General features: G+C 48.2%; 1 protein-coding gene across 1 annotated transcript in view; it reads right to left on the bottom strand.

The window, feature by feature from the left end:
* Positions 1–17,051, bottom strand: part of ADAMTS20 (ADAM metallopeptidase with thrombospondin type 1 motif 20) — a 507,015-nt gene that overhangs the window by 20,144 nt on the left and 469,820 nt on the right. The window contains exons 36-38 of the mRNA XM_069764742.1: positions 15,865–15,998; positions 14,812–14,903; positions 14,615–14,719 (exon numbers count right to left, since the gene is read on the bottom strand). Of these exons, the coding sequence (XP_069620843.1) occupies positions 14,615–14,719; positions 14,812–14,903; positions 15,865–15,998 (331 nt within the window). The remainder of the gene's footprint in view (positions 1–14,614; positions 14,720–14,811; positions 14,904–15,864; positions 15,999–17,051) is intronic.

Genomic DNA, 17,051 nt, shown 5'->3' with positions numbered 1-17,051 from the left:
CCAGCTGTTCTCCAGCTGTGTCGCTGGCAACGGGTCCTGCAAACGCCATGCAGGCACATGAACTGAAATTGAAGGAAGCCTGCCCCCCACCCCCAGGTGTTTCTATGTATAACAGCCACCTTGTACAGCAGTACTGCTGCATTTGTACAAGGTGGCTGACTTTTTCTCCTTGCCCACGTGGAACTCAACACGTACAAAATGTGTCTCATTGAGACCATTCCACTGTCCCTGAGGTGTGACTTTCCTTTCTAATGATACGCAGCACCCCCCTTGGTAGCGCTTCCCGTCTTTTGACATCATTGGTTAGCTGGCTGCGCCTGTGCGTCCGCCCTGCCCGACACAACCCCCCTCGTTGTCTGATCTATTTTGACTGCGAGGGTGTGATTGATGGGCATGTGCAGTGCATATCTTCGCCTGTCTTCACTCCCCTCCTTCCGCCTTCTTCAGACTGTGCGGCCTCATGGCCGTGGTAGGCGATAAGGGATCAGATGAGGCCGCCCAGTCTGAAGCAGGTGTAAGGACATGTGTGAGCGGCGAACATATTTACTGCAGAAGGCCACGAATCCCAGCACCGCAGTGTGACTTTAGGAAAAGGCACTGTGGTTCTGGGATTTAAGGCCATTGCTAACAGCAACGGCCGACAAGAAATGAGGTCATAAGACGGGCTGCGCTAACAGGGTATTGCCAAGGGATAACACAATAGCGCAGACTACTGTACTGCAAATAACAACGCTCAGGAATCTGCGACCATCACCTCGGTGTAAATTTTGACACCTGTGCTGCGTCTTCTTAAAAAGACAAGTCATGCCTCCACTACAGTTTGACAGTATAATGGGATAAATAGTGTACGTGTTTTATTCAGCGTGTGCAATGAGCTAAATTAATAGAGCAACCTTTTACTTGTGCAGCATTAATGCTGCACAAGGTGTGGTTCTTGTACCTTGCAACACCTGAGGGGGGGTTAAAGGCTACCTTTGAAATTGGTTCACCTAGGCTTCGGCCTACACTCTGCTCCTCTCCTCCTCCTGCTGACCCTGGGCTCAAACAACGCTAGTTTTTGCCCGGAAGTGCTAGCTGCACAGAGAAAAACACCAGCCAATGTGTTAGTGGGGTTCAGCACCGCCAGCTGTTCCCCTGCTGTGTAGCCGGCATCGTGTCCAGCACAAGCCACGCTGGCACAACAGACCAAAAGCTGCCACCAGTGTAGGCTTCGGCCTACACTCTGCTCCTCTCCTCCTCCTGCTGACTCTGGGCTCAAACACCGCTAATTTTTGCGCAGAAGTGCTAGCTGCACAGAGAAAAACACCAGCCAATGTGTTAGTGGGGTTCAGCACCGCCAGCTGTTCCCCTGCTGTGTTGCCGGCAACGTGACCTGCAAACGCCACGCAGGCACATGAACTGAAATTGAAGGAAGCCTGCCCCCCACCCCCAGGTGTTTCTATGTATAACAGCCACCTTGTACAGCAGTACTGCTGCATTTGTACAAGGTGGCTGACTTTTTCTACTTGCCCACGTGGAACTCAACACGTACAAAATGTGTCTCATTAGAGACCATTACAATGTCCCTGAGGTGTGACTTTCCTTTCTAATGATACGCAGCACCCCCTTGGTAGCGCTTCCCGTCTTTTGACATCATTGGTTAGCTGGCTGCGCCTGTGCGTCCGCCCTGCCCGACACAACCCCCCTCATTGTCTGATCTATTTTGACTGCGAGGGTGTGATTGATGGGCATGTGCAGTGCATATCTTCGCCTGTCTTCACTCCCCTCCTTCCGCCTTCTTCAGACTGTGCGGCCTCATGGCCGTGGTAGGCGATAAGGGATCAGATGAGGCCGCCCAGTCTGAAGCAGGTGTAAGGACATGTGTGAGCGGCGAACATATTTACTGCAGAAGGCCACGAATCCCAGCACCGCAGTGTGACTTTAGGAAAAGGCACTGTGGTTCTGGGATTTATGGCCATTGCTAACCGCAACGGCCGACAAGAAATGAGGTCATAAGACGGGCTGCGCTAACAGGGTATTGCCAAGGGATAACACAATAGCGCAGACTACTGTACTGCAAATAACAATGCTCAGGAATCTGCGACCATCACCTCGGTGTAAATTTTGACACCTGTGCTGCGTCTTCTTAAAAAGACAAGTCACGCCTCCACTACAGTTTGACAGTATAATGGGATAAATAGTGTACGTGTTTTATTCAGCGTGTGCAAGGAGCAAAATTAAGAGAGCAACCTTTTACTTGTGCAGCATTAATGCTGTACAAGGTGTGGCTCTTGTACCTTGCAACACCGGAGGGGGGGTTAAAGGTTACCTTTGAAATTGGTTCACCTAGGCTTCGGCCTACACTCTGCTCCTCTCCTCCTCCTGCTGACCCTGGGCTCAAACAACGCTAGTTTTTGCCTGGAAGTGCTAGCTGCACAGAGAAAAACACCAGCCAATGTGTTAGTGTGGTTCAGCACCGCCAGCTGTTCCCCTGCTGTGTAGCCGGCATCGTGTCCAGCAAAAGCCACGCTGGCACAACAGACCAAAAGCTGCCACCAGTGTAGGCTTCGGCCTACACTCTGCTCCTCTCCTCCTCCTGCTGACTCTGGGCTCAAACACCGCTAGTTTGTGCCCGGAAGTGCTAGCTGCACAGAGAAAAACACCAGCCAATGTGTTAGTGGGGTTCAGCACCGCCAGCTGTTCCCCTGCTGTGTAGCCGGCAACGTGACCTGCAAACGCCACGCAGGCACATGAACTGAAATTGAAGGATGCCTGCCCCCCACCCCCAGGTGTTTCTATGTATAACAGCCACCTTGTACAGCAGTACTGCTGCATTTGTACAAGGTGGCTGACTTTTTCTACTTGCCCACGTGGAACTCAACACGTACAAAATGTGTCTCATTAGAGACCATTACAATGTCCCTGAGGTGTGACTTTCCTTTTTAATGACACGCAGCACCCCCATTGTTAGCGCTGCCCGTCTTCTGACATCATTGGTTGGCTGGCTGTGCCTGTGCGTCCGCCCTGCCCGACACAACGCCCCTCGTTGTCTCATCTATTTTGACTGCAAGGGTGTGATTGATGGGCACGAGCAGTGCATATTTTCGCCAGTCTTCACTACCCTCCTTCCGCCTTCTTCAGACTGTGCGGCCTCATGGCCATGGCAGGCGATAAGGGATCAGATGAGGCCGCACAGTCTGAAGCAGGTGTAAGGACATGTGTGAGCGGCGAACATATTTACTGCACAAGGCCACGAATCCCAGCACCGCAGTGTGACTTTATGAAAAGGCACTGTGGGTCTGGGATTTATGGCCATCGTTAACCGCACCGGCCAACATGAAATGAGGTCATAAGACGGGCAGCGCTTACAGGGCATTGCCAAGGGATAACACAAGAGCGCAGACTCCTGTACAGCAAATAACAACGCTCAGGAAGTTGCGCCAAGCACCAAGGCGTTATTTGGGACACCTGTGCTGCGTCTCCTTAAAAAGGCTAGTCACGACTCCACTACAGTTTGACTGTAGAATGAGCTAAATTGTGTACGTCTTTCATTCAGCGTGTGCAAGTAGACAAATTAATAGAGCAACCTTTGACTTGTTGTTGTGAATTCTGTGGCTGAATTCACTCCTGTGGTCACAAGTGGTACTGCAGCTTTTGAGCTTCCTCCCTCAGGTGTTCTGGTGAGCTCGTTAACTGCTTCATTACTTAACTCCGCCTGATGCTGCTATCCTTGCTCCTTGTCAATGTTTCAGTGTTGGATCTGAGCTTCTCCTGATTGTTCCTGTTACCTGCTGCTCTGTATAGCTAAGTGCTTTTTGCTTTTTTGTTGCTTTTTTTTCTGTCCAGCTTGTCTTTTGTTTTGCTGGAAGCTCTGAGACGCAAAGGGTGTACCGCCGTGCCGTTAGTTCGGCACGATGGGTTTTTTTTGCCCCCTTTGCGTGGTTTTGCTTTTGGGTTTTTTGTAGACTGCAAAGTTCGCTTTACTGTCCTCGCTCTGTCCTAGAATATCGGGCCCCACTTTGCTGAATCTATTTCATCCCTACGTTTTGTCTTTTCATCTTACTCACAGTCATTATATGTGGGGGGCTGCCTTTTCCTTTGGGGAATTTCTCTGGGGCAAGTCAGGCCTATTTTTCTATCTTCAGGCTAGCTAGTTTCTTAGGCTGTGCCGAGTTGCCTAGGTAGTTGTTAGGCGCAATCCACAGCCGCTTTTAGTTGTGTTTAGGATAGGATCAGGTGTGCAGTCTACAGAGTTTCCACGTCTCAGAGCTCGTTCTTGTATTTTTGGGTATTTGTCAGATCACTGTGTGCGCTCTGATCGCTAAGCACACTGTGTTTCTGGATTGCCTTCATAACACCTGTCATTAGCAAACATAACAGTACAAGGAGCCTAACTAATGATTCTCAATAGAGGGAAAGAAAAAGTTCTGACATCATTTTTTTTTTTTTCTCAGCTCTGTGTTCACTTTTTTTTCCCCCTAGACATTTGGGTGATTCTGGACACAGGTGTGGACATGGATATTCAGGGTCTGTGCTCTTCAATGGATAATCTCGTTATAAATGTACAAAAAATTCAAGATACTATTGATCAGAAATCTATGTTAGAACCAAGAATTCCTATTCCTGATTTGTTTTTTGGAGATAGAACTAAGTTTCTAAGTTTCAAAAATAATTGTAAGCTATTTCTGGCCTTGAAACCTCATTCTTCTGGTAATCCTATTCAACAGGTTTTGATTATTGTTTCTTTTTTGCGCGGCGACCCTCAAGACTGGGCATTTTCTCTTGCGCCAGGAGACCCTGCATTGAGTAGTGTCGATGCGTTTTTCCTGGCGCTCGGATTGCTGTACGATGAGCCTAATTCAGTGGATCAGGCTGAGAAAAATTTGCTGGCTTTGTGCCAGGGTCAGGATGATATAGAAGTATATTGTCAGAAATTTAGGAAATGGTCAGTACTCACTCAGTGGAATGAATCTGCGCTGGCAGCTTTGTTCAGAAAGGGTTTTTTTCTCTGAGGCTCTTAAGGATGTCATGGTGGGATTTCCTATGCCTGCTGGTTTGAATGAGTCTTTGTCTTTGGCCATTCAAATCGGTCGACGCTTGCGCGAGCGTAAATCTGTGCACCATTTGGCGGTACTGCCTGAAGTTAAACCTGAGCCTATGCAGTGCGATAGGACTATGACTAGAGTTGAACGGCAGGAATACAGACGTCTGAATGGTCTGTGTTTCTACTGTGGTGATTCCACTCATGCTATTTCTGATTGTCCTAAGCGCACTAAGCGGTCCGCTAGGTCTGCCGTCATTGGTACTGTACAGTCCAAATTCCTTCTGTCCATTACCTTGATATGCTCTTTGTCGTCGTTTTCTGTCATGGCGTTTGTGGATTCGGGCGCTGCCCTGAATCTGATGGATTTGGATTATGCTAAACGTTGTGGGTTTTTCTTGGAGCCTTTGCGGTGTCCTATTCCATTGAGAGGAATTGATGCTACACCTTTGGCCAAGAATAAACCTCAATACTGGGCCCAGCTGACCATGTGCATGGCTCCTGCACATCAGGAAGTTATTCGCTTTCTGGTGTTGCATAATCTGCATGATGTGGTCGTGTTGGGGTTGCCATGGCTACAAACCCATAATCCAGTATTGGATTGGAATTCCATGTCGGTATCCAGCTGGGGTTGTCAGGGGGTACATGGTGATGTTCCATTTTTGTCGATTTCGTCATCCACCCCTTCTGAGGTCCCAGAGTTCTTGTCTGATTATCAGGATGTATTTGAAGAGCCCAAGTCCGATGCTCTACCTCCGCATAGGGATTGTGATTGTGCTATCAATTTGATTCCTGGTAGTAAATTCCCTAAAGGTCGATTATTTAATTTATCCGTGCCCGAACACGCCGCTATGCGCAGTTATGTGAAGGAATCCCTGGAGAAGGGACATATTCGCCCATCGTCATCACCACTGGGAGCAGGGTTCTTCTTTGTAGCCAAGAAGGATGGTTCGCTGAGACCGTGTATTGATTACCGCCTTCTTAATAAGATCACTGTTAAATTTCAGTATCCCTTGCCATTGTTATCTGACTTGTTTGCTCGGATTAAGGGGGCTAGTTGGTTCACTAAGATAGATCTTCGTGGTGCGTATAATCTGGTGAGAATCAGGCAAGGAGATGAATGGAAAACTGCATTCAATACGCCCGAGGGTCATTTTGAGTATCTAGTGATGCCGTTCGGACTTGCCAATGCTCCATCTGTGTTTCAGTCTTTTATGCATGACATCTTCCGTGAGTATCTGGATAAATTCCTGATTGTTTACTTGGATGACATTTTGATCTTCTCAGATGATTGGGAGTCTCATGTGAAGCAGGTCAGAATGGTTTTTCAGGTCCTGCGTGCTAACTCTTTGTTTGTGAAGGGATTAAAGTGTCTCTTCGGTGTGCAGAAAGTTTCATTTTTGGGGTTCATCTTTACCCCTTCTACTATCGAGATGGATCCAGTTAAGGTCCAAGCCATCCAGGATTGGATTCAGCCGACATCTCTGAAAAGTCTGCAAAAGTTCCTGGGCTTTGCTAATTTTTATCGTCGCTTCATCTGTAATTTTTCTAGCATTGCCAAACCATTGACCGATTTGACCAAGAAGGGTGCTGATTTGGTTAATTGGTCTTCTGCTGCTGTGGAAGCTTTTCAGGAGTTGAAGCGTCGTTTTTGTTCTGCCCCTGTGTTGTGTCAGCCAGATGTTTCTCTTCCGTTCCAGGTCGAGGTTGATGCTTCTGAGATTGGAGCAGGGGCGGTTTTGTCACAGAGAGGTTCTGATTGCTCAGTGATGAAACCATGTGCTTTCTTTTCCAGGAAGTTTTCGCCCGCTGAGCGTAATTATGATGTGGGCAATCGAGAGTTGCTGGCCATGAAGTGGGCATTCGAGGAGTGGCGTCATTGGCTTGAAGGAGCTAAGCATCGCGTGGTGGTATTGACTGATCATAAGAACTTGACTTATCTCGAGTCTGCCAAGCGCTTGAATCCTAGACAGGCCCGTTGGTCGTTATTTTTTGCCCGCTTCGACTTTGTGATTTCGTACCTTCCGGGCTCTAAAAATGTGAAGGCGGATGCTCTGTCTAGGAGTTTTGTGCCCGACTCTCCGGGTTTATCTGAGCCAGCGGGTATCCTCAAGGAAGGAGTCATTGTGTCTGCCATCTCCCCTGATTTGCGGCGGGTGCTGCAAAAATTTCAGGCGAATAAACCTGATCGTTGTCCAGCAGAGAAACTGTTCGTCCCTGATAGGTGGACTAATAAACTTATCTCTGAACTTCATTGTTCGGTGTTGGCTGGTCATCCTGGAATCTTTGGTACCAGAGAGTTAGTGGCTAGATCCTTCTGGTGGCCATCTCTGTCACGGGATGTACGTACTTTTGTGCAGTCCTGTGGGATTTGTGCTAGGGCTAAGCCCTGCTGTTCTCGTGCCAGTGGGTTGCTTTTGCCCTTGCCGGTCCCAAAGAGGCCTTGGACACATATTTCGATGGATTTCATTTCTGACCTTCCCGTTTCTCAAAAGATGTCAGTCATTTGGGTGGTCTGTGATCGCTTTTCTAAAATGGTCCATCTGGTGCCCTTGGCTAAATTGCCTTCCTCCTCTGATTTGGTACCTTTGTTCTTTCAGCATGTGGTTCGGTTGCATGGCATTCCTGAGAATATTGTTTCTGACAGAGGTTCCCAGTTTGTTTCAAGGTTTTGGCGAGCCTTTTGTGGTAGCATGGGCATTGACCTATCCTTTTCCTCGGCTTTCCATCCTCAGACTAATGGCCAGACCGAACGAACCAATCAGACCTTGGAAACATATCTGAGATGTTTTGTTTCTGCAGACCAGGATGATTGGGTGTCCTTTTTGCCGTTGGCTGAGTTCGCCCTTAATAATCGGGCCAGCTCGGCTACCTTGGTTTCTCCATTTTTTTGCAATTCTGGGTTCCATCCTCGTTTCTCTTCAGGACAGGTTGAGTCTTCGGACTGTCCTGGTGTGGATTCTGTGGTGGATAGGTTGCAGCAGATCTGGACTCAGGTAGTGGACAATTTGATCTTGTCCCAGGAGAAAGCTCAACTTTTCGCTAATCGCAGACGCCGTGTGGGTCCCCGACTTCGTGTTGGGGATCTGGTTTGGTTATCTTCTCGTCATATTCCTATGAAGGTTTCCTCTCCTAAATTTAAACCTCGTTTTATTGGTCCGTATAGGATTTCTGAGGTTCTCAATCCTGTGTCTTTTCGTTTGACCCTCCCAGACTCCTTTTCCATACATAATGTATTCCATAGGTCGTTGTTGCGGAGATACGTGGCACCTATGGTTCCATCTGTTGAGCCTCTTGCCCCGGTTTTGGTGGAGGGGGAATTGGAGTATATTGTGGAGAAGATTTTGGATTCTCGTGTTTCTAGACGGAAACTCCAGTATCTGGTTAAATGGAAGGGTTATGCTCAGGAAGATAATTCCTGGGTTTTTGCCTCTGATGTTCATGCTTCCGATCTTGTTCGTGCCTTTCATGCGGCTCATCCTGGTCGGCCTGGGGGCTCTGGTGAGGGTTCGGTGACCCCTCCTCAAGGGGGGGTACTGTTGTGAATTCTGTGGCTGAATTCACTCCTGTGGTCACAAGTGGTACTGCAGCTTTTGAGCTTCCTCCCTCAGGTGTTCTGGTGAGCTCGTTAACTGCTTCATTACTTAACTCCGCCTGATGCTGCTATCCTTGCTCCTTGTCAATGTTTCAGTGTTGGATCTGAGCTTCTCCTGATTGTTCCTGTTACCTGCTGCTCTGTATAGCTAAGTGCTTTTTGCTTTTTTGTTGCTTTTTTTTCTGTCCAGCTTGTCTTTTGTTTTGCTGGAAGCTCTGAGACGCAAAGGGTGTACCGCCGTGCCGTTAGTTCGGCACGGTGGGTTTTTTTTGCCCCCTTTGCGTGGTTTTGCTTTAGGGTTTTTTGTAGACTGCAAAGTTCGCTTTACTGTCCTCGCTCTGTCCTAGAATATCGGGCCCCACTTTGCTGAATCTATTTCATCCCTACGTTTTGTCTTTTTATCTTACTCACAGTCATTATATGTGGGGGGCTGCCTTTTCCTTTGGGGAATTTCTCTGGGGCAAGTCAGGCCTATTTTTCTATCTTCAGGCTAGCTAGTTTCTTAGGCTGTGCCGAGTTGCCTAGGTAGTTGTTAGGCGCAATCCACAGCCGCTTTTAGTTGTGTTTAGGATAGGATCAGGTGTGCAGTCTACAGAGTTTCCACGTCTCAGAGCTCGTTCTTGTATTTTTGGGTATTTGTCAGATCACTGTGTGCGCTCTGATCGCTAAGCACACTGTGTTTCTGGATTGCCTTCATAACACCTGTCATTAGCAAACATAACACTTGTGCAGCATTAATACTGCACAAGGTGTGTCTCTTGTACTTTGTAACACCTGAGGGAGGGGTTAAAGGTTTCCTTTGAAATTGGTTCAACTAGGCTTCGGCCTACACTCTGCTTCTCTCCTCCTCCTGTGCCCCTGGGCTCTAACACCGCTAGTTTTTGCCCGGAATTGCTAGCTGCACAGAGAAAAACACCCGCCATTGTGTCAGTGGGGTTCAGCAACGCCAGCTGTTCCCCCACTGTGTAGCCGGCAAAGTGTCATGCAAACGCAACGCAGACACAAAGCTGCCTCTACTGCAGGCTTCGGCCTACACTCTGCTCCCCCTGCTTACCCTTTGCTCCAACACCGCTACTTGGGGCTCTAGGAAGACAATCTTTAATAGGCAACGCATCCGGGTTCCAGCACCGCCAGCTGGTTCTCGACAGTGTTTTTGTCACGGGTACTCCCTCGTGCCCAGCCTGGTTCCAGCACCGTCAGCTGTTTCCGGGTAGTGTCAAGCTCACTGAGACGCCTATGCTTGCCCCGTCGTGTTGCGGTCGGGTTAGCCAACTCCAGGGTGCCTCCAGTTTAGGAGCTTCCTATGTGGGCTGCGTGAATTGGTAGTCAAGGCTGGTTCTGTAGTGCCAGTAGGCCAAGCTCCCCCTGTAGGACTGTTGGGGTTCGGTAACTGCGGCTGCCTCGCGGCCTAGCTGTTCTCTCCTCTCCTGTGGACCTTCGGGTCCACCACCTGGTTCCAGCACCGTCAGCTGGTTCCGGGCCGAGCCTTTGGCTTAGGTGCCTCCTCCTGGGTATCCGAGTTCCGCCAACGTCAGGCGGTCCTTGGTAGTGCTTTTAAGCGCAGGCACCTACAGCTTAGTAACCGGGTTCCAGCACCGTCAGCTGGTCCTCGGTCGTGCCATTGGCTCTTGCACACTGGGGCGACGCATCCGGGTTCCAGCACCGCCAGCTGGTTCTCGGCAGTGTTTTTGTCACGGGTACTCCCTCGTGCCCAGCCTGGTTCCAGCACCGTCAGCTGTTTCCGGGTAGTGTCAAGCTCACTGAGACACCTATGCTTGCCCCGTCGTGTTGCGGTCGGGTTAGCCAACTCCAGGGTGCCTCCAGTTTAGGAGCTTCCTATGTGGGCTGCATGAATTGGTAGTCAAGGCTGGTTCTGTAGTGCAAGTAGGCCAAGCTCCCCCTGTAGGACTGTTGGGGTTCGGTAACTGCGACTGCCTCGCGGCCTAGCTGTTCTCTCCTCTCCTGTGGACCTTCGGGTCCACCACCTGGTTCCAGCACCGTCAGCTGGTTCCAGGCCGAGCCTTTGGCTTCGGTGCCTCCTCCTGGGTATCCGAGTTCCGCCAACGTCAGGCGGTCCTTGGTAGTGCTTTTAAGCGCAGGCACCTACAGCTTAGTAACCGGGTTCCAGCACCGTCAGCTGGTCCTCGGTCGTGCCATTGGCTCTTGCACACTGGGGCGATGCATCCGGGTTCCAGCACCGCCAGCTGGTTCTCGGCAGTGTTTTTGTCACGGGTACTCCCTCGTGCCCAGCCTGGTTCCAGCACCGTCAGCTGTTTCCGGGTACTGTCAAACTCACTGAGACACCTATGCGTTGCCCCGTCGTGTTGCGGTCGAGTTAGCCAACTCCAGGGTGCCTCCAGTTTAGGAGCTTCCTATGTGGGCTGCGTGAATTGGTAGTCAAGGCTGGTTCTGTAGTGCCAGTAGGCCAAGCTCCCCCTGTAGGACTGTTGGGGTTCGGTAACTGCGGCTGCCTCGCGGCCTAGCTGTTCTCTCCTCTCCTGTGGACATTCGGTTCCACCACCTGGTTCCAGCACTGTCAGCTGGTTCCGGGCCGAGCCTTTGGCTTAGGTGCCTCCTCCTGGGTATCCGAGTTCCGCCAACGCCAGGCGGTCCTTGGTATTGCTTTTAAGCGCAGGCACCTACAGCTTAGTAACTGGGTTCCAGCACCGTCAGCTGGTCCTCGGTCGTGCCATTGGCTCTTGCACACTGGGGCGACGCATCCGGGTTCCAGCACCGCCAGCTGGTTCTCGGCAGTGTTTTTGTCACGGGTACTCCCTCGTGCCCAGCCTGGTTCCAGCACCGTCAGCTGTTTCCGGGTACTGTCAAACTCATTGAGACACCTATGCGTTGCCCCGTCGTGTTGCGGTCGAGTTAGCCAACTCCAGGGTGCCTCCAGTTTAGGAGCTTCCTATGTGGGCTGCGTGAATTGGTAGTCAAGGCTGGTTCTGTAGTGCCAGTAGGCCAAGCTCCCCCTGTAGGACTGTTGGGGTTCGGTAACTGCGGCTGCCTCGCGGCCTAGCTGTTCTCTCCTCTCCTGTGGACATTCGATTCCACCACCTGGTTCCAGCACCGTCAGCTGGTTCCGGGCCGAGCCTTTGGCTTAGGTGCCTCCTCCTGGGTATCCGAGTTCCGCCAACGCCAGGCGGTCCTTGGTAGTGCTTTTAAGCGCAAGCACCTACAGCTTAGTAACTGGGTTCCAGCACCGTCAGCTGGTCCTCGGTCGTGCCATTGGCTCTTGCACACTGGGGCGACGCATCCGGGTTCCAGCACCGCCAGCTGGTTCTCGGCAGTGTTTTTGTCACGGGTACTCCCTCGTGCCCAGCCTGGTTCCAGCACCGTCAGCTGTTTCCGGGTACAGTCAAACTCACTGAGACACCTATGCGTTGCCCCGTCGTGTTGCGGTCGAGTTAGCCAACTCCAGGGTGCCTCCAGTTTAGGAGCTTACTATGTGGGCTGCGTGAATTGGTAGTCAAGGCTGGTTCTGTAGTGCCAGTAGGCCAAGCTCCCCCTGTAGGACTGTTGGGGTCCGGTAACTGCGGCTGCCTCGTGGCCTAGCTGCTCTCTCCTCTCCTGTGGACATTCAGTTCCACCACCTGGTTCCAGCACCGTCAGCTGGTTCCGGGCCGAGCCTTTGGCTTAGGTGCCTCCTCCTGGGTATCCGAGTTCCGCCAACGCCAGGCGGTCCTTGGTAGTGCTTTTAAGCGCAAGCACCTACAGCTTAGTAACCGGGTTCCAGCACCGTCAGCTGGTCCTCGGTCGTGCCATTGGCTCTTGCACACTGGGGCGACGCATCCGGGTTCCAGCACCGCCAGCTGGTTCTCGGCAGTGTTTTTGTCACGGGTACTCCCTCGTGCCCAGCCTGGTTCCAGCACCGTCAGCTGTTTCCGGGTACTGTCAAACTCACTGAGACACCTATGCGTTGCCCCGTCGTGTTGCGGTCGAGTTAGCCAACTCCAGGGTGCCTCCAGTTTAGGAGCTTCCTATGTGGGCTGCGTGAATTGGTAGTCAAGGCTGGTTCTGTAGTGCCAGTAGGCCAAGCTCCCCCTGTACGACTGTTGGGGTTCGGTAACTGCGGCTGCCTCGCGGCCTAGCTGTTCTCTCCTCTCCTGTGGACCTTCGGGTCCACCACCTGGTTCCAGCACCGTCAGCTGGTTCTCGGCAGTGTCTTTTGCTCTTGTACCTTCTGCTCCCCATCCTGGTTCCAGTACCGTCAGCTGGTTCCGGACAGAGCCTTTGGCTTAGGTGCCTGCTTCTGGGTATCCAAGTTCCACCAACGTCAGGTGGTCCTTGGTAGTGCTTTCAGGCACGGGTACCTCCTGCTTAGTAACCGGGTTCCAGTAACGTTAGCTGGTCCTCAGTAGTTCCATTGGCTCTTGGACCTTCGGCTACCCATCCGGGTTCCAGTACCGTCAGCTGGTTCTCGGCAGTGTCTTTTGCTCTTGTACCTTCTGCTCCCCATCCTGGTTCCAGTAACGTCAGCTGGTTCCGGGCAGAGCCTTTGGCTTAGGTGCCTCCTTCTGGGTATCCGAGTTCCGCCAACGTCAGGCGGTCCTTGGTAGTGCTTTTTAGCACGGGTACCTCCTGCTTAGTAACCGGGTTCCAGTAACGTCAGCTGGTCCTCGGTAGTTCCATAGGCTCTTGAACCTTCGGGTAGCCATCCGAGTTCCAGTTCCATCAGCTGGTTCTTGGCATTTTCTCAGCCTTCTTGTACCTTCTGCTACATTTCCAAGTTGAAGACCCTAAAGTCGACGACCCGGAAGACCACCCCGATGACGACGACGACGAAGGAGACGACGACGGCGTAGACGACGACCCTGGAGACGACGACCCTGGAGACGACGACATGGAAGACCGAGAAGCAGAAGAACAAGAGGCTGCAGAACAAAGAGCAGAAGAACATTAAGCATAACACTTAATATCAGAGCAAAAGATATTATCTAAATTATATGCAGAAGAAGACTAAGCAGTGTATGGGGGTGAGTCCGTTCCTCCTCGTGGTGCCCCTGGATAAAGCCTGATGCTGCAGGCCAAACTGAACGCGGACAAATGTAACTTTTGTGACTGGCAGAACGGAAGGTGTAATCTTCAAACTTTTATAGATAACAACTACTGGAATGCCTGTCACAAATGAGAATATGATGAAGAAGTAGAATAGGAATAATAATAATAGTTGAATAAAATGAATATGTAGAATAGGAAGAATAATAATAGTTGAATAAAATGAATATGAAGAATGTAATAACAAAAAAAATAGGTAGAAGATGAAGAAGAAGATGAATAAGGTGAAGAAGAAGTTGATGTCAAAGATGCTGATGATGATGAAGATGAAAGTGTGGGAAAAGTAAAAAAAAAGAAGGGGAAGGGCGTGGAATAGTGAAACATCAATATCTGACAAAATAAAAAAAATATTTACATAGTCAATATCTTTGTCACTCCGAACGTCTTTAAAAAAAAACAAAAAAACATGCTATTCTATTTGATTGGGCTAAACCTCTATGACTTTAATGTCTCCGCCACCTCCCCAAATACATCCTGCATTATTCTTAGTTGTTTTCCTTCATGTAGAATGAACCTACAAGGAAAGAAAGGGTTTATTTTAATTCCGATATTTTGGTCCCATTGACTTGCATTGGGATCGGGTATCGGTATCGGTGATATCCGATATTTTTTGAATATCGGCCGATCCAATCCGATACCGATACTTTCCGATATCGGAAGGTATCGCTCAACACTAGTCATAATACATAAATCAGAAAACTTATATATTGACTTTGGTTATCAAGCACACAAGTGTTTTCAAAGTTGTAGCATTTTTCTTTTTAATGTTATGACATTTGCCATTTAATATAAACTAAAAAGTAACACTTTGATTCTGGCACGAATATCATCAAATCACAATTGGGATTTTTTTCTAAGAACATATTCAAGTGTTTTATGATGCTCTGCGCTTACAATAATTGTTCTTTTTAGACATTGCTAATACATATACAGTAGCTTACCTGTGACCTGTGAACATTGACACTTGCATAATTCCCTTGAGCAATCCATTTGACAGAGTCTGATACTCGAAAATTGGTTCCTGAAAGATTAATGCTAAACTGCCCCTATGGCAGAAAATAAAAATGTTGACTTTTCACATGTAGCTAATTATGACATGATGATTGCAGTAATTTAATCACACAACACATATACTTACCTGTGGACACTTGGCGGCACTGTAACAATCACCTGCTGTGGCAAATGGAACTGCTCTCCCATTCAGTGTACGGGCATAGAGAAGATCTGTAGCTAAAAAGTTGTTTAACACAATTACTAAAATACTCTTATAAGTCATATAATTAATTTAAAGTAAGAGGTTGTAGACTGTTAGAACAACCCCTTCTCATCCTGAATATTTGCCTCATTAAAATAAAAACATTTATATTCACTTCCCACGATGACATCATTGTCAGCACAAACGTTTTGGGGGCTCAAGTGATTTTGTTACGTCATGTGAACCCTGCTCTCAATCAGTACTGGCATCACTCTCTCTGCCTTCAAATGTATAAGTAATCAAGAGAAAGTGATTAGCCAGCCGCAGCTCTCACATGAACTCTGGGAACGCGAGTGCCGACACTGCTGGAACAATACAAGCGCGGGAAGTGAGCAACATTCCAAATGAGAAGGGGTTGTCCTAGTAGTGGACAACTCCTTTAAGGTAGAATCCAGCCAGATCTTTGAGCTGACACTAGTATGCTCATTTACATTACTAGCTTTAGTAGGCTATGGCTTGTTAGATTTTCTTTCAAACTGAAGTTGAGAAGTTCCGCTTTACTTGTGCGAGTCAAACATTTACCTATCATCAAAATAAAGAAGCGCTATCCAGCTGTGACAAATAAGCAATCTTCTTTATTCACATGGATATAACACAGAGGAAATATACTGTAATAAAACTTCATGTTAGGATAGAGCTACAATTTCACTATTGGTATCGACACTAGCGTGATGGTAGCACTATCCTAACATGAACTTTTACTATATGTACTCTGTGTTATATCCATGTGAATAAAGAAGATTGCTTGTTTGTCAGAACCAGATATTATTTTATTTTGTCTATACTGATGTGTCATGGCAGAACTGTCATTCGAGCACCGAAAAGCACAGGAACAAGTAACGTTAGGCTGGAAGACTTTCTCTTTCCTTGTTTTCCTATTATATATATATATATATATATATATATATATATATATATATATTTGTAGAAACTTACTTTTGATTTGCATTGAGATAATATCAAGCCTTATTTTGTTGAATACAGTGAGTCCAGCTGCAAGATAGTCATGTTTGCATGCACAGTCTTGTCTTCTACTCCCATTGAATGGACACTCATATGGATTTCTCAGCCTACACAAAGATAGAAGAGGCAGAATAAAGATCCTCAGGCTATTTGCCCAGATATGCCGATTATCATGCACAGTAGGATGTGTTTTATTTAAAGTGGTTTTCCCAGAATCAAGACGGATAGGCAGTAAGTATCATATCACTGGCGGACACAGCAATCAAAAGATACTTATCATCCAGTCTTCTTCAGCCACACCATATTCTTCACTTGCTACTGTACAATTTCTAAAGTTCCTCTTACATTTATTGATACACAACATTTTTGAATATTTGAGATCAGAAAAGACATGTAGGCCCTTCACAACCGGACGATATTCCATTCTTGAGTTTTTGATTTTCCCTCCTTGTCTTTACCTGTGTGGATTGGATAAGTTTTTAGTAGTGATGAGCAAGTATACTCGTTACTCGGGTTTTCCCGAGCACGCTCGGGTGGTCTTCGAGTATTTGTTAGTGCTCGGAGATTTAGCTTTCATTGCTGCAGCTGCATGATTTACAACTGCTAGACAGGCTGAATACATGTGAGGAATGCCTGTTTGTTAGGGAATTCCCACATGCATTCACGCTGTCCAGCAGCCATAAATCATGCAGCTGAGGGATGAAAACTAAATCTCCGAGCACTAAGAAATACTCGGCGATCACCCGCGCGATTACACTCGTGCATCACTAGTTGTTAGCAATATCTAGTGAAAATTTCATGTCAATAGCACCCTTAGATGTATATTTACATAGAGAATTGGTGACATTTTCAATACTTCTTTCACCGACTGTATCAATATATACAGTACAGACCAAAAGTTTGGACACACCTTCTCATTTAAAGATTTTTCTGTATTTTCATGACTGAAAATTGTACATTCACACTGAAGGTATCAAAACTATGAATTAAAACATGTGGAATTATATACTTAACAAAAAAGTATGAAACAACTGAAATTATGTCTTATATTCTTGTTTCTTCTTGCTTTGATGACTGCTTTGCACACTCTTGGCATTCTCTTGATGAGCTTCAAGAGGTAGTCACCGGGAATGGTTTTCACTTCACAGGTGTGCCCTGTC

The sequence above is a fragment of the Ranitomeya imitator genome, chromosome 4 (assembly GCF_032444005.1).
Source record: "Ranitomeya imitator isolate aRanImi1 chromosome 4, aRanImi1.pri, whole genome shotgun sequence".
NCBI lineage: Eukaryota > Metazoa > Chordata > Amphibia > Anura > Dendrobatidae > Ranitomeya > Ranitomeya imitator.
The sequence above is the reverse complement of the archived record's forward strand: the minus strand, read 5'-3'. Positions and strand labels throughout refer to the sequence as shown.